Source organism: Podarcis melisellensis (genome assembly GCF_964234715.1).
Source record: "Podarcis melisellensis genome assembly, chromosome: 8".
In the NCBI taxonomy this organism is placed as follows: Eukaryota; Metazoa; Chordata; class Lepidosauria; order Squamata; family Lacertidae; genus Podarcis; species Podarcis melisellensis.
This window is the reverse complement of record NC_138540.1, coordinates 80,224,995-80,249,802: the sequence shown is the minus strand read 5'-3', so window position 1 is coordinate 80,249,802 and position 24,808 is coordinate 80,224,995. Positions and strand designations below refer to the sequence as shown.

Genomic DNA, 24,808 nt, shown 5'->3' with positions numbered 1-24,808 from the left:
TCCGCCTGCTTGCCCAAGTGTAAAGAAAGAATACAGGGCCTGCTGTTAAAAAATAAAATCTCGCTGGCCCCAAAGCCTAGCATCTCCATGGCAAGGAAGCTGTCAAATCAGTGGGGCCAGCCCAATACATCTGCTACCTTAGATGAAGGACACAATAGCACCCCCTATTTGTCTGCAGAAGCCAACCAGACCCGCTGAATCTTACTTCAAAGTAGTGATGGGGACATTATCCTCCACCCACCTGAGAACAGTAGGTCACACACAGCTCTGTTCAACCTCTACTGTTGGAGACAGTATGTCTCTAAACACCAGTTGCTGGGAATCATAAATAAGGAGAAACCTGTTGTACACAGGTCCTGCTTTTGGGCTTCCACTTAGAACAGGATTTGGATCCTGGAATAAACAGGCCCTTGGCCTGTTCCAGAAAACTCCTCTTATCTTCTCCAGCACCTAAGTGCTCTTCCCTGCCTTTCACAACCTGCCACCTGAAGCAGCAGTCTCAGTCTACCTAATATTAGGGCCAGCCCTGCAAGTCATCTGTAGCCAAGTGTACCAGATGAGTCTTTCTTTGGTGAGTTTTGTCTGCTGGTAATAGAATGGGCGTAACCCTTGAATGCTTATCATTCCCTCAGATCTCAAATACTGTTTGATATTTTGCTGGTGGATCACAGGAACGAGAGGTAGTTACTCCAATAAGTCTTGCTCAAGTCACCTAGCCAGCCTGGTATTTTTGCCTGTTGTGAAATCAGACGCCGCCTTTCAAAAGCTCTCATGTTCCTGGCTCAAATGACACTTTCCGCAACAGCAATGCAGTTTTGCTCTCTTGCCCCAAGCAAGGACAGCATGCCCTCCAGAATGCTGTTTCAGGAATTTATGCAACAAGGCTGTTTCTGAGATGAGATCACCATTTTGAGATCACATAGTGACCAGGGCGGGGGCTGTATTCAAATCCATCTGTCCCAGTGAGTGTGGGGCCATGACTGTTGTAAAACCCAAAATACTGGAAATAAATTTCTGTGTTCCGATCACTTCAGTCATGAAGAACTTTGAAAAACTTCAGTCTGTGAAGGAAACCCAAGTTCCTTGGGAGATTCGAGAGGACACAAATATATTATGTCTCTACCTCTCTTTCAAATCAGAACCAGTGAAGGCGGTGAAGGTCCTGTGTGAGTGCCTGGAGGCTGTTGGAGGATGGATGGCGGCTAATGGATTGAGGTTGAATCCTGACAAGACAGAAGTACTGTTCTTGGGAGACAGGAGGTGGGCTGGTGTGGAGGACTCCCTGATCCTGAACGGGGTAACTGTGCCCCTTGAAGGACCAGGTGCGCAGCCTGGGAGTCATTTTGGACTCACAACTGTCCATGGAGGTGCAGGTCAATTCTGTATCCAGGGCAGTTGTCTACCAGCTCCACCTGGTACACAGGCTGAGACCCTACCTGCCCGCAGACTGTCTCGCCAGAGTGCTCTAGTTATCTCCCGCTTGGACTACTGCAATGCGCTCTACGTGGGGCTACCTTTGAAGGTGACCCGGAAACTACAACTAATCCAGAATGCGGCAGCTAGGCTGGTGACTGGGAGCGGCCGCCAAGACCACATAACACCAGTCTTGAAAGACCTACATTGGTTCCCAGTACGTTTCTGAGCACAATTCAAAGTGTTGGTGTTGACCTTTAAAGCCCTAAACGGCCTCGGCCCAGTATACCTAAAGGAGCGTCTCTGCCCCCATCATTCTGCCCGGACGCTGAGGTCCAGTGCCGAGGGCCTTCTGACGGTTCCCTCATTGCGAGAAGCAAAGCTACAGGGAACCAGGCAGAGGGCCTTCTGGGTAGTGGCGCCCGCCCTGTGGAACGCCCTCCCATGTGATGTCAAAGAGATAAACAACTACCTAACATTTAGAAGACATCTGAAGGCAGCCCTGTTCAGGGAAGATTTTAATGTGTGACATTTTAGTGTATTTTTTGTCTTTGTTGGAAGCCGCCCAGAGTGGCTGGGGAAACCCAGCCAGATGTGCGGGGTACAAATAATAAATTATTATTATATTATTATATTGTAAATCAACCAGAACTCAAGTGATATGGAGAATCTAGCCTTGATTGATTAACACTGAGAAACTCAGAAGTCCCGGAATTTGAGGGGCTTCCGCATTCTATTGGGAAAAGGCTAAAATTGATCATGAAAAAAAGGAACCAAGAGCAGCTACGGAAACAGCCATTAGAAAACCTTAACATTTTGTCATTTGGAAGCAACAGCATGCCATTGAGAACTGCTGTATTTAGCAGACCCTCCAAGTGTCCCCATTTTCCAGGGACAGACCCAGATTTACAGAAGCCGCCCCCTATTTTCATCAGAGAAATACTGGGAGGGTATGGCGCTTCCCTGGAACCAAATAACACTGAAAAAAGCACCAGCACTATATTCTGCTATGTTTCCAGAAGTGGCATTTACGTTATGTGAAAGCTCAGATATAATGCAGAAATTAGCAGTTAGGGAAAAGTCTGAGAAAAGGAATGAGCTGCCACATGAATGGAGTCTATGTTTGCAACCTCTTTGTAGGTTCTGCCCTTTTTATCGCTTCCTGAACAGCATAGCAGAAGGGTTAATGATGAACTGCACCCTAATTAGTCACCTTTTGTTCTCCCTATGCGGGAGGGCAGGTTCAATTACTGGTTTACATTACTTTTCTTTCTTTTATTGTGAAAAACTGCTATTTTGCTATAGAATAAGCAAAAGGGCAGGGAAAGGAAAGGAAACCTCTCTTTAATTCATTTTGCTTTCCCCTTAAAAAAACCACTATGCCAGGAGTTGACTTTACAAGTCTTTAATCTTCAGAGGCAGACTGAATAAGGGGCAGAGCCTGCAAGGAAAATACTTTTAATTAAAGTCACAGTACAGTGGTACCTCGGGTTAAGAACTTAATTCGTTCTGGAGGCCTGTTCTTAACCTGAAACTGTTCTTAACCTGAAGCACCACTTTAGCTAATGGGGCCTCCTGCTGCCACTGCGCCACCACTGCACGATTTCTGTTCTCATCCTGAAGCAAAGTTCTTAACCCGAGGTACTATTTCTGGGTTAGTGGAGTCTGTACACTGAAGCGTCTGTAACTTGAAGTGTATGTAACCTGAGGTGCCATTGTAGTTCTTAGAAGCCTTAATGGCACTCAGTGGCGTAGCATGGGTTGTCAGCACCCGGGGCAAGGCAAGTAATTTGCGCCCCTAACCCATGGACTTGCGCACCCTAACCCCCAGATGTTGCGCCCGGTGCAGCCAGCCCCCCCTGCACCCGCCACGCTATGCCACTGATGGCACTTGCCTGTCCCCTGGAAAGGCTGGCACTGTAACAGCAGTTTTTGGGGGGGTTGGGGTGGGATCACCAGAAAATGAGTCTAAACATAAACGTGGAAGAAAGTGCAGAGAACAGTCAAATGCAACCATTTGGTACTGTCATCCAGATTCTCCATAGAATAGTGTGCGACCAGATCTGTCAAGTCTAGATAAAGCTAGTTTTAGACCCAGTGATATGTCTGTTGGTTTATATTAAAGACAGTGAAAAACAAATACAGTTACAAGAAAGGAGATTCCGAGGGAACATCAGGAAGAACTTTCGGGCTGCAAGAGCTGTTTGATAGCGGAACGGTCTCCCTCGGGAGGTTGTGGACTCTCCTTCCTTGGAGGTTTTTAAGCAGAGGTTGGATGGCCATCTGTCATGTATGATTTAGCTGAGATTCTAGCATTGCAGGACATTGGACTAGATGACCCCAGGGTCCTTTCCAACGCTACAATTTTATGATTCTGAAAACTCTCATTGTGACATGTGTTTTATATGCAAAAACGTGGAAAAATCCTCAAAAGGGGACCTATTGCAAAAATATTTAAATGATTAAATTGACAGCTATGCTGAAGGACACTATTATTTTTTTATTAAAAAAACAGCAACCCACATCCTTGCAGAACTAGATCGCTGCAACTTAATATAGTGATGGAAGTTGTATTTTGAAGAACAGAGGTAGAATCTATATCCCTATGAATTATATGAATAGGTGGCATAAACAATAATAATGATAATGCACAGGGTAAAACTAGATTTTGAATTAACATGTGTATTTTGTATCTGTTTACCCCAAGTCAATCAATGAGATCACCTTGGGGAACATCGGAAGCAGGATTTATGTCAAGAACATGTCTTCAGTTTTGTTGGTACAAATCTTTAGATCTCCATCCCATTAGAAGTCACAAATGCTTATCTGATGTTTTATAATTCTTTCATGTTCTTGGTAAAAATTTCTGAGATTTTAAATTTATGGGGTTTTTTATATATATATATGTTTAAATTTATGTTTGTAATTTTGCATATTGTATATTGACGCGGGTGGCGCTGTGGGTTAAACCACAGAGCCTAGGACTTGCCGATCAGGTCAGCGGTTCGAATCCCCGCGACGGGGTGAGCTCTCGTTGCTCCGTCCCAGCTCCTGCCAACCTAGCATTTCGAAAGCACATCAAAGTGCAAGTAGATAAATAGGGAAGGTAAAAAGCGGGAAGGTAAACGGCGTTTCTATGCACTGCTCTGGTTCGACAGAAGCGGCTTAGTCATGCTGGCCACATGACCCGGAAGCTGTAGGGCAGCTCCCTCGGCCAATAAAGCGAGATGAGCGCCGCAACCCCAGAGTCGGTCACGACTGGACCTAATGGTCAGGGGTCCCTTTACCTTTATATTGATATTGCAGGAAGCCACTCTGAGATCTTAATCATGAAAAGGGATGTGGTTTTAAAATATGTTGCAATAATTTACAAATAATCATGTGAGGGATAGAAGCATGGTGGTTCTGAGAGACAAAGTTGATGTTGAAACAACTGCTGTGCTTCAAGAGTCACCTATAAATCTCTAGCCTTTGATAACACGGACATCCCAATGTAACTTAGAAAATCCAGAATCTCGTGTGGCACTTAAAAAGAAGATGGCCAGCCTCTTAGGGTCTCCTCCATTCTTACGCAAGGGCTGGAAGTAAATCTTGCCATAACAGCTAAACACCTCGCAGAGAGTCAAGCTGTAGAATCATAAGAGTTGCAAAGTTGGAAGGGATTCCTAAGGGTCCTGTAGTCCAAACCTGTCAATAATAAATTGATGCCATCTAACATTAGCAGACTGGGTACACGGGTGGCGCTGTGGTCTAAACCACTGAGCCTCTCAGGCTTGCCAATCAGAAGGTCGGCAGTTTGAATCCCCGCGACGGGGTGAGCTCCTGTTGCTCGGTCCCTGCTCCTGCCAACCTAGCAGTTCAAAAGCACATCAAAGTGCAAGTAGATAAATAGGTACCACTCCAGCAGGAAGGTAAATGGTGTTTCCGTGCGCTGCTCTGGTTCTCCAGAAGCGGCTTAGTCATGCTGGCCACATGACTGACATCTTTCCGCAGGGCCTGCAAGACAGAGTTGTTCCACCAGGCCTTTGGTTAGGGCGCAGCCTGACCCCCTCCTTTGGCAACCTGCACAGAATTTTGCATAACAGTTGCTATCAATTTGATTTTAATTAATTTTTATAATGAAATGTTTTTAAAATGTTGGATTATTTGATTGTTTGATTATTTGATTGTAGTTAGCCGCCCTGAGCCCGGCTTCGGCTGGGGAGGGCGGGATATAAATAAATTATTATTATTAATTATTATTATTATTATTATGACCCGGAAAAACTGTCTGCGGACAAACGTCGGCTCCCTCGGCCAGTAAAGCAAGATGAGCGTTGCAACCCCAAAGTCGTTCCCGACTGGACTTAATTGTCAGGGGTCCCTTTACCCTTACCTTTTTTTAACATTGGCAGATTCACAATCGTTGAGACAGTGTCACCACATCACATCTGAAATCAAAGATTGAAACATGGAGCCTCTCTTTTTCCTTACAACTTGAAAAAAAAAGGTTTATTTTCCATACAAATGAAACCGGGAGGAACCTTTTTTTTTAAAAAAAAAAAATCACATCTCGATTTAAATTTGGTTGGGTCACCAGCAAGGGGCTGGATAAAACTGCTTCAGAAGCAGTGCTGGCTATCCGTTATCAGATGTTTTAATCTGCACATCCCTTTGACACTGCAAAGCAAGTAGCATGTTGAATGTCAGCAGACAATTTGGGGGGGGGAAACCACCAGGTAGCGCATACTCAGGTCTCCATGCTGTTTTTCTCTCTTGTTCCCCAGGACCAAAGCAGCTTCTGTTCCTTCTCAACTGCGGACAAGGAAGAAAAGCAGTTGCAGAGTCATTTCCTGTCTACAAAGACCTGGCCTAGTAGTGGGAGATCAATCCTTGCTTGGAAACAAGAGGCAAAGTAAAGGATGCTTTCTGACGGGCGTGTATATGAAGCGGCTGTTGGAGTCAGTGGTCGATACAGACAAGACCTTCCCCTTTGATAAGGTAACCAGCACTTTGTAACGGTAAACGCTAAGCCATTTCAAAGCCAGAATTAATGACCAGTGCTCCTTGAGGATCTGATTGGAAGTGCTTAGAGATTCCTTACCGTTCCTCGTTAGTCAGATGGAGATTTTGCCCCCACCCCACCCCAAATTTGATCCCACAGATGAGAGTCTCCGATTCATCACATTGCCCACAGGACTGTCAACGCCATTCAGCCACCATGACAGACTTCCAATTCCTTTTCAACTCATCTTTGGTTGCAAGATTTTTATTTTGTTTTTGTTTTTTTAATTAAAAAAAAAGACAGGGAAAAAAAAACACAAACCACGACAGAACCAAATAAAATAACAAATAAAAAAAATCACTCAGAATATTTGTTACATTATCATCATCATCATCATCATCATCATCATTATTAATTTTTTTTTCAAGTCACTTCTAAGCCCCACAGTTACAAATAAATTAACGAGACAGGATCAGACCCCGGAAGATTTAAAAATGAAAATAAAAATAAAAATTGAATACTAGGAACTAACTACCTTTGGCAAAGTTATCACACGATTTTTCCACTGCTCCCGGGTTGGCTACAGCAACAGGCCAGTCTTGTTGGGGTGGTGGTGGTAAGGGAGTCGGGGGCTGGAGCAGCATCCCTCATGCAAAGGTCAGCCCATTTGACCCACTTTTCCAGGGCTATCAAAATGTGACAGACACCCTCCCTGGTGTAGAAGCGCCTCATGAGGTTCCCTTCTCTCGTGACCCAGATACAGGCCGCCGAGGACCTAACAAGCACCCAGGAGAAGAAGTCAGGAGGACAGGAAGGGAGAGATGCTCCATGGAGCCTTCAGTGGGATCTACGGTCAAGAATTTGCGTTGGATGTTGGACAGCGCCCGAGTGGAGGTTCTGGCACCATCGCTGTCCTGCAATTAACCCCGGTGCAAAAGCGCCCGTTATATTAGGGCAGAGCCCGCTTTATGTAAACAAGGCCCACTGAGATTCATCTAGCCCCCACCACAATTCCGACACCTCTTTTACCCAAGCGGCCGAGTCTCCTCTTCCAACACAGTGGGAAAAGAGTCTCCGTAGAAGGACACCAAGGTTTTAAGGGAATGGATCACCTTTTGGGGACCTGGGCCGTCCTCCTGATTTCCCTCCTGGGGGTGAGAGAAGATGCTGCACCTGATCCCCACCGCCCCAAACAGACCCGTCCGGTACACACCCTTAATAAAGCTTTTCTATTTGGTTTATCATTAAAGTATATGAGGTATATGGCGGGCTATCTCCAAAGAGCCTTATGGTGGGTGTCTTGGCACTATGAGGGGAGGGAGGGGGTCTAGCCTGCCCCCCTCCCTTGTGCCCCCCCCAACCCTGGGTCGGGCACCGGCACGGAGGCGTGTGAGCAAATATTTGGTTTTACAGCTGTACTTTAAAGCTTGTTTCCTTCCTCGTTCTGAAACTCCTAGGAGCGCGGGAGGTTGGCGGAACAGAGAGATGCGGCGGCTTTTCAAAGAGGGCAGCCTGGCATCTCACGCCTGTTTTCTCTTCCCAGCCATTGGGGGGGGGGGAGTATGTGGACTAGAGAGGCAAGGATGGCTACGGAGACAGCGAAACATCCTGCCCCACTAGACCAGTGGCCAAATCTGAAATGAGTACCATGTAGTTCTCCTCTGGACCAACCAAAACAAAATTTCCCTCCCCAGGCTAGCGATAACTCTGCATTTTGTCCTCATTTACAGTCTCCAATTTGGGGGTGAGGGAAGAAGTGGGGGTACCCCTCTGGCTTGAGTCCGCAGTTGCAAAATTCACAACCTCCCATCTATCCAACTCCTAAAACTGGAGAGAGCCGGTCGTTGTTGTTGTTGTTTTTAAAAAAAGAGTTGAAAGTGATTTGAGACAGGCAACATCACTCACTCTGTTTCTCTTGCCCCACTATATTGCCTCTGGTCAAACAGCCGGCTGGTTTTTGAAGGCAGAGAGAGGGAAGAATGCCCACATCGCCACTCTGTCATTCCCCTTTCAACTCTCTGAAAAAGGAAACGCCTCTCTCCAGATTCTAAGCAACCTTTCCAACTTTCCATCACCCTTTGCTTGCCCTATATATCTTGGCTGTTTCCCCTCCATGCCATTCACCCACCGCTCAGCTCCGCACATGGAGATAGGGTCATTTTTGGTCTAGAATCAATTTTTTTAAAAAAACACGTTTTGGTTTTTGTTTCTTTTTTTGTTGATTTTTTGTTTAGTTTTTTCCCTTTTTTATCTTTTTTTGTTGCAAACCTTTAACGTTTGTTTGTTTTTTTGTCTTTTTTTTAATACAGTAAGAAGCGATAAAGCGGAACATAGAATTTTCTCTATAAAAAAAAAATAGAAGATACCCCCCAAAAGAATTTTTCCCCAAAAAAGAAAAAAAGAAAGAAAAAGAGTAACAAATATCACTAAAACAGTTACATTCCACCTAGTAACACGTTCAGTAGCACATGAGAGAGAGAGAGAGAGAGAGAGAAATTGGACTCCCCAAATGTTTTTCCTTCTTTTTTCCCCAGATGTCCACCATAATAGGATGACTGGAATCTTAAAAGAGACAGATAAATACTCGCCGGTTCTCTCTCACTCACGCACATAATGGGATGAAAATCTTTTTTTTCAAGTCTTTTAAAACTAGGTGTTTCCTGTTTTTTGTTTGTTTGTTTCATTTTTGGAAAGTTTCACAGTATTTTTTTTTCTTTTGTTATCTCAAACCCACCTGAACGCTATAACACAGCAAAAGCAGGAGATAAAATGAGGTCGAGGGTTTTTTTCTTCCCTTTAAGAAAGGTTTCAAAGTTCTTTTTTGTTTGTTTGTTTGTTTGCTTGTTTATCTTTTTCCACTCTGTCCTTTTGTTTTGTTTTTTGTTTTCTACCAGATCGCAGTATGCCATGGCTAACTTCCTTCTCTGCAACAGCAAGACTTTGGTTCGCAGGAGTTGAAAGTAAAAGACGAACATTCAAAGAGCCCCCAAAACACTGACTAAAAAAAAACACCCCTCAAACACATTTAGAAATAAAATCCCAAACCAACCAGTTTTTTTAAAAAAATAAAATAAAGGAAACCAACAAAAAATGTACAAAATAAAAGTTTAAAAACAAAAAAATAAAAAGAGCGTTTTGAGAAGCCATTTTTAAAGCTTTCTAGATTTGTGGAAGTTTCAAGATCCTCTGATCTCACCCTCCCAACTTCCATTGATTTGGTTCATTTTACTTTTATTTATTTTGTCTCTTTGCCACTTATAAAATCTTGGCTTCTCAACGCACCTTTCCATGAGGTATTTTTTTTTTTCAGGACAGAGAAAGACGGTTGAGCCATTTGTCTAACCAGAGAAAGTAAAGATTTCCCATTTATTCCCACGTGGTTTTTTTCATCCTTTCTTCTTCAATTAAAAGTTTTTTGTGTGGTGGGGTTTTTTTTGTTGTATGCTTCCTTTGTTCACATGGTTGGTTCTTTTTGGTTAAAAGTTTTGTCTCTCGCCTCCGAGTCTCTGTGTGCCACATAAAAGGGGGGATTTTTATCCCTCTTCTGTGGTTTCATTTTTATTCCCCAGTGGTCTTCATCTTGTTGTTTTCTGTAGTGGTGTCTATCAATTTTTGGTTTTTTTCTGGAAAATGTAAAGAATGCTGAAATTCCCGTTTTGTTTTTTTTTTGTTTCGTTTTGGTTTTTGTCAGGCACTGGAATATGAGTATTATTATTTTTTTCAGAACACAGATATAAAAATAAAAAGAATAAGAATAAAAATTACACATCCCCTGTTTTCAGAAAAATAACCCCTGATACTAACCCCAGGCAAAAATCAATTTAGAAAAGAAAAGCTACAGAAAAATTGAACACTGGCGAAAGAAAGAAAAAGCTGATAAAACAAAACGTACATGTTTAGCGCTGCCTATCCTGAAACATTGAAGGCTGAGACTTTCAATAAGGCTTCTTGTCTTGCAAAGACATGAGTATTTACATTTTGTACCCTGTGAGTAACCCAGGGGTTACCAATAAGCTTACTCCTGAATGGATGCAATTCATTCCGTCCTCAGTGGGGTAACAGGGAGAGGGCAAAGCCTAGGCTCCTCCATCTGCATTCGATACACTAGATCAGGATGGGGGAAACTGTGGCCTTCCAAATGTTCCTGGACTCCAGCTCCCATCAGCCCCAGCAAGCATGGCCATTGCTCAGGGATGATGGGATATGTAGTACAGCAACCTCTGAAGGGGTACAGAGTTCTCACCCAGGCACTAGATACTCTGGCCTTATGATGAATCAGAATCAGAGGTAAGGAACTAGACAGGGAGCAGTTTCCCCACCACCAGCAGCTCTCCTTTCAAGCCAGAAATGGCTATATATGTAGGAATGCATTGGCAGGCAAGCTGGTCAAAGGATGCTGTGATCTAGAGGTTCTTGGGTGTGTTTTTTTTAGTTCATTGCAAGGCTGAGTCAGGTAGAAGCAGAGATGGAAAATAATAATCATCATTGCAGGACATCAATTAGGAAACCATCATGGGAAGTTGGTACCTAATTCTCAGTATTGCCTTTTGAAAATCCTAGCCTTCGTGAGAATCCCTCTAAACTATAAAGTTTGTTCCGAAAAACACAGCAGAAAAGGATATTATTTTAGCATTTTAAAAAGGAAAAGGAAAATATATATAGCAAGATCCTGAAATTAAACCAATATACCCCCCCCCACCCTGTCCAACCCTTTCTGGATCCCAAAGAAAAGTAAAAGAATAAATAAGAATAAATAAGAGTTTTGAAAGACATTCGACCAGACACAGAAGTTAGAAAAGTCTGTAAAAAGCTTTGGGTGAAGCTAGGACTGGTGATTTTTGGTGTGAGATTCATTTTCCCCTTAAGGATTTTAAATGTGTTTTTTCTTTTTTTCTTTTTCTTACAAAAAAAAAAGAACAACCGATCCCCATTTATTTGTTTCCTTTCTGAAACTGTCCAGGAAACTAGCGAATAAGAAATAAAGAGAAATCAATGAAAATAATTCAAGCAAAACAATTGACAAAGTCACCTTTTGCAAGGCATTTTGTCCTGAACATCGGAGGGGAAAAAGGAAAAAAGGAAAAAAAATGAACGCTAAAAGTTTGGGGAATTCTTTTTGGTTTCTTCCTTTGTCCCTTTTTGCTTTGCTTGTTTGGTTGCTTTGGGTTATTTTTTGGTTGGTTTTTTGTTTGGCTGTTGCTGACAATTCTTTGTTTGGTTTTTTTTTTTTTTGGTTTCACTCGTCGGTTTGTACGTCCGCTCCTTACTACCCCCACGTGTCGAGAAGGCGGGGAGGATGCTCCCCCCTCAGCCCTCATTCCGTCTTGGCATCCGGCTCGGTGGATCCGGGACCAGCCTGCCCCAGAGTCTGCGCCACTTCGCTGGAGGAGCTGCATGAGGAACAGGAGGAGGAGGAAGAGGAGGAAGAAGAGGAGGAGGTCAGGGTGGGCGACTTGCTGGGCATGGAGGCAGCCACAGCAGCAGCCGCCGCAGACACCAGCCCCACGCCTCCCGGGGCAGCACTCAGCAAGGGCAGGCCTGCATGGTTGAGGAAGAGCGACGAAGTCACGATGCTCTGGCTTCCAGTCGTGCCTCCGCTGGTACTGAAGACCAAGTTACCACTGGCATCAAGGCTGGTAATTGGCAGGCTTCCACCACTGGCCAATGCTGCAAAGGAGGAGGGGAGAAAAGAACAGCAGTTAGGGCGCATGTGCGCCAGCATGATGCCAGTAGCTTCTGGTCACAGAATTGTCGAAATGTAGAAGTGTAGAGTTGGAAGGGACCACAGGGGTCATCTAGTCCAACCCCCCTTAATATACTTGGAGGTTGCGGATTCACTTCCACCTAGAGCTGGATTGGGTGGCTCCTGTGGACCAATCAGACGGCTGCATTCTAGACCCTATTGTTCTAGGGCCAATCAGACTGCTGCATTCTGAATCCTATTGTTCTAGGACCAATCAGACTGCTGCCTTTTGGATCCTATTCAACTCAGTACATAACACCCCTGCAATACAAGACTCTTGCCCAACGTGGGGCTTGAACCCACGACTCTGTTCTCCTGTTCTTCCGACTGAGATATCCCAGCCTTCAGCATGTAATGGGTCCAGAGGAAATGCATTAGCGCTGTGGCTCTCCTCTTGATGTTTTGATGCGGGGGGTCATCTCTCATCAGACCACTCGTTATTTTCTCAGCAGCCTCTGAGGCCCCCCACCATGACAAAATGGCAGCAGCACATTTCAGCACAGCCGCACTTCAAACGACACCTGCTCCCAACCACAGCTCCACATCGCCGTCTCCCTCCCCCAGCACGTTTCACATAGAAAAGGACACATGGTGTGTGGAGAGAAGGGTGAGCACAGATGATTCGCAGGTGCAATGTTACAGACGGATGTTATGAAGTAGGATGTTTTCTACCATAGGTAAGCTAAGGGATGGGATGGAGAAGAGACCTCAACAGGAATGAGAGAAGGTTCTGAGGGACTCCACTGACCTGTTGCACTCATGCGCATCTGCACAACATTTGCACAGCAGCTCCTATACACTTTCATCCAAACTCAAATGTTTCATGCTTGAAATTAGAGGGGGAGGCATTTTTAAAGCACATGGGGATGGGCCCTAACTCAGTGGTAGAACGCATGCCTTGCCTACAGAAGGACACAGTTTCAATGCCCTGCATCTCCATCTAAAAGGATCTCAGGGCTGAAAGAACCCTGTTTGAATCCTATAGGAGCTGTTGTTGAATAGACAACCCTGGGCTAGACAGACCAGGGGTTTGATTCAGGGCAAGACAGCTTTATCTGCTCAATCTGTGACCCATCAAGGCAAAACACAGGCACACCAGTGATGCGCCATGGGCTTGACAATCCCATTTTTGTAATTCCAAGCAGGCATTAAAAACTGGTTTCAACGAGTCTCTGATAAGCCATCGTGCATGACTGCATTGGGCATGGTGGGTAACCAGTTGTACAGGCTGGTTTTAGGCACTTCTACAAGTGTGATTTCTGGCTGGTCACTGTGGGGAACAGGATGTTGGACTTCAGCTTTGGACACAGAGTTTTACATCACAGACCCTGTGCTATATGATGACCTAAGTGAGCAGACAACGTGGGTAAACTGAAAGAAGTGGGCAGAGAAATTCATGGTTGGCTCAATGCTGCCACCTGTTGAGAATAGGAATGAGTGAATATGTCAATTTCTCTGTCTCTCATTTTCCCAATCTTAAATTCAGCTGTCCTCTCCACATTACTTTGTGATTTAATTTTTTTTTTTTAAATTCTCATGAAAATTCGCCAATGTTTTAGTGTGAATTTCTCCTAATAAGTAATCAGTTTTGAAGAATGGCTGTGTTTCGGGTTTATGTCTTCTTTCTGTGTGTATATGTTCACATACACACACTTTTCGCTTCTCTCTCTCTCTCTCTCTCTCTCTCTCTCTCTCTCTCTCTCTCACACACACACACACACACACACAGAGTCTTGTACAGACAGGCCAGTGGAGCAAATGGCAGTGATGACATCATGTCTGATCTTCTGTTTCACAAACCTTGTATGGTGGCCAGCGGGTTGGTGGCCATTAGCGCTGGGTTTAACCCTGCATTCACCCCTAGCACTGTGCTTCTGAAATCAAACCAGAGGCAGCCGGTTAAAGTTGGGGATCTACAGTGCTAACACTAGAGTGCCACCCCCACCCCCCGCAATCACCTCTTCAAAATGGGTCCAGAAGGTAGCTGAAAATGACGTGTGAGCCATTGCTTTATGGAGAATCTATTATTTCAGGTGAGTTCTAATTCCCGTACTGTTTGGGTCATGTCCCCCAAGGCCCCCTCCCTCTAATAGTGTGAGCCTAGCCAGGATCAAACCTCTTCTCCCACAGTCCAACCATTGAGGAAGCTGAACCCCCCCACAAAGACCTTTCTCTCCCGCACCACTTACCCCGTACTGGGATTCAGGCCTTGCAAGCTGATAGCTGGGTGACTGCTGCTCTGGGGGCTGGGGTTTGTGCTGTTGTTTGGGGGTGGTGTGACCGAGTTGAGGGTGGTGCCCCCTGCTCCCACCGCTGTCCGACTGGGGGTCAGGGAGCAGACTGTGGGGGACAAGGTAGTAACTGTCCAAAAGAAGAGCAAAGAAAGTGAAGGAGAGTTGCCAAGGCTCCATTTTGTTGGTGGTCAGAAGCAGGAGCCCACTGGCATGGTAGCCAACCATTATTTCAAGCTGCACCAACTCTGCCTCTCCCCCCAGAGAGGGCATCCGCCTAACGGCATGCTGAACTTCAGAGGCACCCAGAAGTGCAAGATCTCTACATGTTTCCAAGTTCCTCTGAAGCTCAGTGTGACATCTCATTCCCTGAATGTTCAGAGTCAAGACAAAACTAAGTACATCTTTGCGGAGCATGTAATTAAAATTTTGATCTTGCTACTATTGGATACAGTGAGGCGTGGGGTGAAACTGCCGCAGCTCTCACCACGGAAGCAGAGACGCTTTCACCCCTGCGCCTTGCAAGCCGTGACAACTTGTTTGTGAGGCTTTTTTGCGAGGCTCAGCTGGGGGGTGGAAAAGCTCCCCACCCCAGCTGAACATTAAACTGCTCCTGCCAGCCCCCCCCCCAGCTGAGCAAGCCTTATGCTTCTCCAGCTTGTGCGCAAAGCATCGGGGCTCGCTCAGCTGGGGACAGGTTTAAAGAAGCCAAGGGAGGAACAAGCTGTATTGGCCTGGCAAAACAGTTCACTCCTCCCTCTGTGGTATGAAAGGCAGAGTGATAGCAGCTTCACCTGGTAGTATATTGCAGGTGAAACCGCCACTGATCCTGAGTCCCTCTGCTACCTACCAGTGGCCCAATGTTGAAAGTGGCACTGGTAGCAGACGGGTTCAGGAGCGGCATCAGTTTCACCTGTGATATACCACCGGGTGAAGCCACCATCGTGGTCTACCCCCATACCAGTCCAGTACTGAAGGCAGTATACCTCTGAATCACAAGTGGGGAGTAGTGCTGTTGCACTCAGGTCCTGCCCTAAGCCAAGAACTCCATAGATTGTTCCCCACTGTAGGAAGAGAAGAGCAAAGTAGGAGAGTTCAAGCTGCGTGTTATTTGTATAACCATGGTTTGTGGCTTAGGGCTTATCCACACTTTCCACGCACTGTCCGCACTTTAAAACTCTGTGTCCAAGCACACGCACACACCCTTCTTTTTGCTGCAAAGCTTTTTCGGCAAAAACCTGCTCTTTAATGCTCAATCGGAGTAAATGTAAATCTGCAGAAAACCCAAATTGATGTTTGCTTTAGAAAAGTGCTAAAGAGCAGGTTTTCGCAGAGAAAGATCCAGAGGCACTGACCTTTTAAGCATAGACCTGTGTCTGCAAAGAGTGGGGCAAAAGGGAAGTCTGTGTTTCATTCAAGTAGTTGGACAGTTTCTCCAAAACAGCTTTTCCCTCTACAGAATGCCAGATGAGAATTTGCACGGGTAAACACATTGGGAGCGCTATGGAGAGCTAAGCCAGCTAAGTGCATATGCTTTTGAGCATTAAACAAAACCCATCACACAAATAGTTAAGATCCTCCTTGTCACATGTCATTTGTCTGCCCAAAATTGCAGCCTCCTAAGAATGTTTTTCATTAAAAGAAAAAATGTTATTGTTGGATGTTGTTGCACATATTCATGTGCTAATACGACATTGAATATATCAGCACTAGCTCAGGTTGGACAGTTTCGCATTGGTTTTATGTGGTGGTGTAACCAGACAATACAACTGCCATCACCTGCTGATGGAACATTGGAGCATCACCCCAGAATCCAGGCTGCAGATCTCACCAAGTTCAACACAATTCTATGTCTGCATCTGCCATAGCATTGCCAGCGGCATTACAAGTGCCAGGTCATCACAATTCAGAGGCAATTTCGCAGTGTGTGGGGTATGTGGTAGCAGCAGAGGGAGCAAAGCACAACTTTCTTGTGCTCTTTTTGGCCTCACTAGCACTCCAAGTCTTGCTTCCAAGTCTCCTTAAGCAGGCAGCAAGAAGTTAAGTTTTGCAGAGCTAAAGGGAAAGCACAAGAGTGCTGCACTGTTTCCACACCAGGTACGGGACTGGGACAACTAGTCCCATGATCTCAAGTCAATAATATGCGCATAGCAGCATTTTCTTACCTGGCGGTGCCAGTCCTTCCCTGGCATGGAAACATGCTCTCTTGGGGCCTCTGGAGCACCTGCTGCCTTCTCTGCCATTGCCACCTCTTGCTGTGCCAAGGTAAGGTATACAGGTCAGGGCTGGGGAAGGAGGTGGCAATGGAGGCAGCAGGTGCTTTGAATGACTGTAAGCATTTTGCAAGTGCCAAGAGTGGGTCCTCAAAAGCGCTTGGGCCTTTGGAAGTCTTAACATCAGGGTGCATTCTCACTCATAACCCAACAGACTGCTCTTGTGTCATTCCCACAACCTCAATACCTTGAGCTCTCAGCAGCCCACCACTGGACAGCTATGCTAGAAGGAGGCAAAGGAAAGGGGGTCCCAGGGAGAAGGGAATGTGTCACCAAAAACAACTACCTGTTGTGCTCAGACTACTGGAAGCCTGGGAGAGGGGCAGACTTGTGCCGGTGCCTGGGCTGGTCACCTGGAGGAGATGCAGCAGAGAAACGGACTGTCAGAGACACAATGGATAAAATCCACATAAAGACCTTTCTCCCCTGACTGGGGATCATATCTAAGATGCGACTAGCAGACTGGGCTGGGGCGACACTCATGAACGATTTAAGTATGTTCGACACAAATTCTGTAACGTGAGCAATAGGAATGTACATTATTTGAGGAAGTTAAGGTATGATGCCTAGGGACGTGGAAAGTTTGTACCATGTATGGTTTTATCAAACGGGGTGGTAAGTGGATTGGTAAATGCAAGCTCAGTGAAGTTGCAGTGAAAGATCAGGTAGGTAGGCAGAGTTTTGTATGAGCACAATATATGCATCATGTAAAAGGATGTATCAAGCAAAGAAGCTATGTATCATATGGGGGGGGCAAGTAATATTGGCATTGTCCATTGGAGGAAGTAGTGGGGGTGGGGTTCACACTCCAAACTGTGAAGCTAAGTGTATGATTAAATGTGCAGTGCACAGGAAAATAATACATGTATGTATTAAATTTTATTCATTTTTATTTATTAAATGTCTATTCTCTGAAAGGAGCCCAGGGCAGCAAATTCAGAAAAAGTAGCACTATTAAGGCATCTTAGAAATAATCCTGACACATATGCAGACTTGGATAAAGGCCACTAATTAAAAGACTTGCTGGAAGAGGAAAGTCTTCAGCAGGTGCCAAAAAGGCAAACAGAGCTAGCACCTGTCCGATATTTAACAGGTAGGTACCACAACACCTGTTACTATTATTTTAGCACATCACTGGTTTAATTTTTTCGAAAGTTTTAAACACTTGCTGTTATCTTTTTTAAAAAAGCGATAAATTGTATTGCTTTTTTGTAAAGGGTTACAAAAAACAAAAAACCAACCAGCATATAATTTTACTGAAATAAATAAGCTCTAAAGGCCAAATTCAACTATTGTGCAGAATGGACACCCTAATAAGATGGTATCTGCAAGAAGCCCTCACCTGCACAGCACAGAAGGCATGTTCCGTACAGGTATATTCCATGGAGTTTTGTGCCCGGGGGGGGGGGGAGTGAACGTGTGTAGGAACGTACCATGTGAGGGCTGTAGCCAGGAGGCTTGCCCTGGGCAGGCAACATGGGAGCAGAGCTGCAAGGGTTAATCCGCTTCTCTTTCTGGCGGCGGTTGCAGAACCAGACGCGAATCACCTCCTTCTCCATGTTCAGTTGCTCGGCAATAAGTAGGATCTCCTCTGAGGTAGGCTTCTGGTTCTGCAGTTTGGGGGAAGGTGTTGGAAGTGGGGGACAGGATGGTGTGACATTGGGGCAAGTCATGACATAGAGTCCCAACAGGAACACAAAACAAAACAAATCATAGAAACATGTAGGGGGCTGTTCTACTCATTCTAAAGAACGTTAGATCTGCTGCCAAACTATCACGTGAACCTGAAATACAGGCAGCGGATGAAACTAGAAAGGATGAGGCACAGAACTGCTGCTGCTCTGTGTCACTTTCTCTGCTCTTTCTGGCACACAGTACATGACAAAACGTCGACCTGCTGAGAATTTCCCTGCCTTTGCTTCTGACAACCAGTAACGTGAGGCTTAAGCTGACCTATCAGTTAAATGCAAGAGAGTTAAATGAACTTAAAAAACAACCCAGAACACACACCTAGGATGTGCACACACCTTGCATTTAAATACACATTGAAAGCACACAGTTTTTCAAGAATCCTCGGAACTGTAGTGCTGTGAAGGGTGAACTGCGGCTGCCAGGATTCTCTGGGGCAAGGAATGTGCTTTAAATGTATGGTGTGTACATACTTATATCAGCTGGAATCAAATGAGAAGAGAGTCAGCCATTCATTTGGGAGACCTGGGTTCAAGTGGTAGCTCAGCCAAAGACTGACATAAAGACTTTGGGCAAGTCATACACTCTCAGCCTTGTTTTCCCCTTTGTTGTAAAATAGGAGTGTCATTAATTACCTGGGCTAAAACCAGGAACCTTTGGCTCTGTGTGAGCCACCAGAGCAGCAGTTTTGGACTTCTAGGTAGGGCAATGAAGTCTTCTCAAGCTCTTCCTAGGATGGCCATTGGGCCCTCCTAAATAGGAAGAGCTATAGAGGGCTTCCTGTTTGGGTCAGGAGTTTGCCAGAGCAAAGTGGATTTTCTGGCTCTCGTGTTTTCTTTGATTCTGACTCATGCCTGGTCCAGGGATGAGAAACCTCAGGATCAAGCACCGAATGTGAGGCTCCATGCCACTCTCTCTGGCTATGCCTCCTTTCTCCAGGCCACACGCATTGCTGGCCTCGATTCTCATAAGTGTTTTTTGCCCGGCAGGAATGTGTCACTGAACTCAGATAATGCCTTTTGCTTGCCTAGGTTGAGGTTAGAGAGGTACGTATAGAAACTTGCCTACTGTGCAAAGGTTTACTATGTACATTGATCGCCTCACTCACTTTTGCCTTTGGCCCCACCCACCATTAACATGGCCCTTGGAAGGTTGCCCAGAAAGGAATGTGGCCCTTACTTTGAAAACGGTTCCCCACCCTTGCCTTGGTTCCTCAGATTCCCATTCCCTGGCATAACCCCTGATTCTCTTGCAATTGCTGCCAAGGGCAGTAAGATTGGCCTTTTCCTCCAACAGCTTTCCCCCATGAAGAACTAGAGATAAGGAAAAGTTGCTGAAAGCCTTGAGAAGCGATATACAATCTAAATGAACATATTGTAAAATTGCTTGATTTTGTCTTTATTCATTTACTTATATGACACACACTTCCTGAGAATAAAACTGGGTCTTATCTGCTTCTGTCCTTACAGCAGCCTTGAGATGTGGGTTTGGTGAGGAACCGTACTAGCCGAGGTCAGAGTTTCGCAGGAGAACAGGAATTTGCAACCTGGCTTTTCCATATCACTCTTTAGGTACGTGGGGGACTGGACAATGGGAAATGCCTCACCGCGAGAAAGCTTTTTTCCAATGCGAAGCGGACATTGGTCTCAATGCTGGTCCGTTTCTTGCGGCGCCGGCCTGGCAGCCCATCAAAGCCCATGTTGGGACTGCTTAGCTGGTTGGGGCTGGGAAGTGTGGAGTCCACAGACATTGTCTCTGAAACATGACATGTGGGGGAGCCATTTAGTCGCCTTGTAAACATCATCACCCAGTGTACAGCACCCCACCTGGTGTGTCACCTCTGTCCTGTGGCTTGATCCAGTTTCGCTGTCTTCATCCTTCCCTCTACTGGGCCTAGTTTCCACTTGCTTACCTTGAGAAGTGACACCACTCCCTTGCCTCTCTGCTATCTCCTTGTGACTTTAGAGATTGTGCCCTCCAGATATTGTTCAGACTACAACTCCCACAATCTGTGGCCACTGTTCATGCTGGCTGGGGCTGATGGGAGTTTAGCAACATCTGGAGGGGGCTATGTTGGAGTCCTGCTTTAGAGAGTTCACACTGGATTGGCTTTTAAGCAGCCTGTGGAACAGTAGTTTCTCAGCTCAAAAAACGAAACCTTTGAAGATCTATCTTAGTAGCAGTCAGGGGGCAATTTTAAAGTTGAATGTATATGCTGATTAAGCAAATGAGGAAATACCTTATTTTTTGCTCTATAAGACTCGCCTTTTCCCTCCTGAAAAGTAAGGGGAAATGTGTGTGCATCTTATGGAGCGAATGCAGGCTGCGCAGCTATCACAGAAGCCAGAACAGCAAGAGGGATTGCTGCTTTCACTGCGCAGCAATCCCTCTTGCTGTTCTGGCTTCTGAGATTCAGAATATTTTTTTTCTTGTTTTCCTCCTCCAAAAACTAGGTGCGTCTTGTGGTCTGGTGCGTCTTATAGAGAGAAAAATACGGTACTTTCTCATGCTCTGCCTTACTGGGAAGTAATCTGCAGAACTTTGAGCCCATAAAGTGAATTTTCCTCAAGGCATCTCCTCAAGAGGGAGAGTTAGCATTCTCTCCCCCTGTCCTTGGAGGCTTGGGCCAGGCCCCCTGTCCACCCACCAGCTCCCCAAAGGCCTGTTCAGGCCTATCTGACACCTGCATTAAGCCAGACATGTGGGGACCATTCTTAGATAATGAAGTCAGTCTTTTCTATTCTGTTATGCTCTCCCCAGCCCTGAGAATGATTTCCCTCACACCTGCTCATTTCCACATCTTTCCTCTCCACCAAATCAATCAGGGCTTAGCTTCCTCAGCAGAAAATATCTTAGATCTTGAGCTCCACCTTCCTTCTAATCGCTTGTTCTGACCCACCCCCAAAAGCTCTTTTATTTTTGCCTCTGAAAGGCCTTAACCCCTCCTCCAGTAGACCTCAGCTTCTTCCTGCTCGCTTCCTCCTCTCCACTTACCAGCGTCATTGAGCCATTTCTCCAGTAGAGGTTTGAGTTTGCACATGTTCTTAAAGCTGAGATTGAGTGCCTCAAAGCGCGAGATGGTTGTCTGGCTGAAGTCATTCCCATAAAGCTTCCCCATGGCCAGCCCCACATCACCCTGTGGAGGAGAGAGACAGAGGTGGGGGGAGAAGCTGTTACCAAGAGCATACTAACTGCCAGGGCATTAAGATCATCAGAGGAGGCCCTTCTCCAAGTTCCATCTCTAACAGAAATACACCATGTATAAACATCAGAGGGTGCCTCAATTGTAGAATACTCCCCTCAGGGAGCTACAGGTGACACCAACATTTTCTTCTCTTTGGTACATGCTTAAAACCTTTTTCATTTGCCCAGGTGTTTTAGATTATGGAATTTTTAGTTGGCTGGCTGATTTTATTCCTCTTCAGTTTTATTGCATTACTGATAATGGGTTGCATCATACTCTGAATAGACCCACTGAAATACAAGACTAACTAAAGTCCACTGATTTCAGTGGGTCAAATTGCTGAATACAACCCACTGTTTTATAATGTATTTCTACTGTTAAAAATTCTTGAAAATATTACTGGTTTTGTACTGTGGATGCTTAGAGAGGCATTTTTGGCTAAAAGTAGTAAAAAAGCCTGTGAATAAGATAAAATAAAATACTTAAGTCAGTGCATTCAAACTGGTGTGATCTCTGCCTCACTCCTCAGGCTGATCCCAAAGAGAAGGTTGTGCTTATGCAACCAACATGGGGAATGTACTTTCTAGAGCTGCCCTTGTTCTATGTAAGTTTGGGGCACTTCCAGAATGTCACTATTTTCGATTCCATCACATTCAGGCAAGTTTAGCTTGCACAATTAAATGTGATTTGGAGATACATGACCACCTCATCAAACATCAACATGATCTAGGCTCCCTGTGAACAATTAGGAATGAATGCTAAATCACTGAATCATAGAATTGTAGAGTTGGAAGGGAATCCCAAGGGTCCTCTAGTCTAGACCAACCCCCTGCAGTGCAGGAATCTCAACTAAAGCCTCTAATGTCCAACAATGTCTAACCACCCCACAAACTTTGGGCGAACAAATGAATGTTCAATAAACACGTCATCTGGAAGTGACCTTAGTCTCTTTTTTCCAGGGAACATTGGCACCTCAATCCCTGATGCTTCTTTCATATGAACCAACCTGGACCCTGCGATCATTATGTGAGGCTCTTCTTTCCTGCATTGCAGGCAGTTGGACTTGGGATCCCTTCTAACTCTAAAGTTCTATGATTCTTTGTGTGCCTCCTCCACAATAGCTCCGGTGGGTGACAACAGGAGAACAGGCCTTTTCTACATTGGCTCCCCGCTTATGGAATGCTGTCCCCAGAGAGGCTTGCTTGGCACCTTCATTACATATCTTTAGATGCCAGGCAAAAGCATTCCTCTTCTCCCAGGCCTTCGGCTAATTAAACAACTGAAGGCCTTTTAAATTGAGGGGAGAGTCGTTCTTGTTTTTGTTTGTTACTATGTTATGTGTTCTTGTGTTTTTATGTTATAAACCGCCCTGCGGTCCTTGGATGGAGGACGGTATAGAAATTTAATAAACGGAACAGTAATTTCACAGTGAAAATGTTTGTAAATTAAGTGAGTATATAGAATTGGCAAAATTAACTTCAATTATAAGATACTAATCAAATCAAAAGTTAAGAATGGAGTAGAAGTATTTCGAAGATTATATGTCAAAATATTGTTCTAAAAATGACATGCTAATAGGCTTAGAATGAAAAATGTAATCAATAACAAAACCAATAAAGAAAGAAGGAAAAATCAGAATGTAACAAAAATAATTTATTATAGAACGCAAGGAGAAAAGGTAGAAAGAAATAGAAAGAAGTCGAATTGCTATGGAGGGAAGTAGAGGGTGGGTGGTAGGTTTTATAATTATGTGTAAAATTAAGTAGCTGTTGTAATTTAGATATTATATTTTATGTGAGGAAATCATTGGGAATTTTGGTTATTATGTATATATGTTAAGTTTCAATAAAGATCTTTGGGGGGGGAGAGAAAATAATAATAATAATTTCACAGCGAAAATGTTCATAGGGCAACATCTGGCACATCCCCCTAAAGGAAACCAACAACATTCCACTCTTCCATCGTGGACTAGCCTAAGCCAGACACCTTGGCCTGTACCTGTGTGAAGCCCAGCTTGATACGCCGCTGCTTGAAGGTGCGGGCAAACTGCTCCAGCTCCTCCAAGTCGCTGGGCTCCTCAGGGTGTGAAGGGGTCTCCAGGCATTTGGGCGGCTGTGAGTGAGTGAGGTGGGACTCGGGGAGGCCAGGCCGAGTCACTTGCTGGGAAGCGGAAAGAAGACACGGAAATGCTGAACCAAGATGCACGAAAGCACCGAACAGAAGGCAAAGAATAATGTATAAACAAGAGCTCAGAGAAACAGCTTAGAGCTCATCCACACTTCTACCAGTCCCGTGCCTAGAAAGCATGGGACCAAACGGTCTTCTGCCTGACTCACTCCTTTCCCAGGGAAACCCTGCACTCTAGCTCCACACTGGAGCAAATCTAGAGAAAACCCAACTTGTTGTGTGCTTCAGTTGAACACTAAAGAGTGGTTTCCCCCTCCCTGCCTCCCGGGCCAAGCAGTGGGACAAAAGGACATTGCTTCCCAGGTGGTGTCAATATTACCATATTACTTTTATCCCTTTGTTGGCTCTGGTAAGACATTTCTGCAAGTCTTTGAAACAATACCTGGAAAACTGTTTAAGCAGAGGCAAAGGTGAGATGAGTGATCACAACCCACATAGTCCCAGGGCACAAGATACAGAGCCACTACGCTGAAGCTAAGCAGGTCTAGAGGTCTGAGAAGTGCCTGGTTGGAAGACTGACTGGGAAAGGACACCCCCCCCCCCATGCACACCACCGTGAAGTTCCATAATGGAAGGGGTGTAAATGTACTAAACAAATAAACAAATTCCTGATCGCCAATGCCTTCAAGGGTCTGACAAAATGATCGTTGCATTGCGTTAACTGTGGTGAAGCAGTCTTTTCTTCAAAGCAAGATATACTGGCGCAGACAAGAATACAGCATTAAAAGATGAAGAATGAGACTGCCAGACCAAGGCTGGCAATCTCTGCATTCCCACTGAGTATTTTACGCACTCACCTGTGCTGGGAGTCCTGCACGAGGCTGGTTCGGCAGGAGGCTCCCTGGGTTTTGCTGAGGTAGCTGAAAGAGATTTGGTGTCGGGAGCAGCCCTGTGAGGGAAAAGATGTAGTGAACAGCTCAGCTTCGCAAAATCAAGCACCACCTTATTCCACCATGTGAAAAGTTACTGATCAAACCCGGAATAAAAATCTGCCAATTTGGTGCCATTCTTCAGACCCCTAAAAACCTCCACTGTTGTTATTTAAGCAAAGTAAAATCCTACTCCTCATTGGCTGAAGAGAAAAAAGCTGGACACTGCAGCATT

General features: G+C 45.1%; 1 protein-coding gene and 1 long non-coding RNA gene across 10 annotated transcripts in view; one reads left to right on the top strand and one right to left on the bottom strand.

Annotated features, from left to right (window-relative positions):
• Positions 1-4,134: 4,134 nt before the first annotated feature.
• LOC309376284 lies at positions 4,135-11,317 on the top strand. The gene is made up of 2 exons (XR_014171153.1): positions 4,135-4,269; positions 6,180-11,317. It is a non-coding gene; the product is annotated as an uncharacterized lncRNA (long non-coding RNA).
• POU2F2 (POU class 2 homeobox 2) overlaps positions 9,612-24,808 on the bottom strand; it is a 105,110-nt gene continuing 89,913 nt past the window's right edge. For 7 of the 9 annotated variants that reach the window (XM_081922066.1, XM_081922069.1, XM_081922064.1 and 4 more), the window contains 9 exons: positions 24,502-24,593; positions 23,516-23,677; positions 21,328-21,469; positions 19,940-20,088; positions 18,078-18,254; positions 16,931-16,997; positions 14,330-14,501; positions 13,941-14,014; positions 9,612-12,064 (listed from right to left, as the gene is read on the bottom strand). In XM_081922066.1, the coding sequence (XP_081778192.1) occupies positions 11,712-12,064; positions 13,941-14,014; positions 14,330-14,501; positions 16,931-16,997; positions 18,078-18,254; positions 19,940-20,088; positions 21,328-21,469; positions 23,516-23,677; positions 24,502-24,593 (1,388 nt within the window). In that variant the 3' untranslated portion in view covers positions 9,612-11,711. The remainder of the gene's footprint in view (positions 12,065-13,940; positions 14,015-14,329; positions 14,502-16,930; positions 16,998-18,077; positions 18,255-19,939; positions 20,089-21,327; positions 21,470-23,515; positions 23,678-24,501; positions 24,594-24,808) is intronic. The other 2 variants (XM_081922065.1, XM_081922072.1) reach the window with 2 other exon arrangements.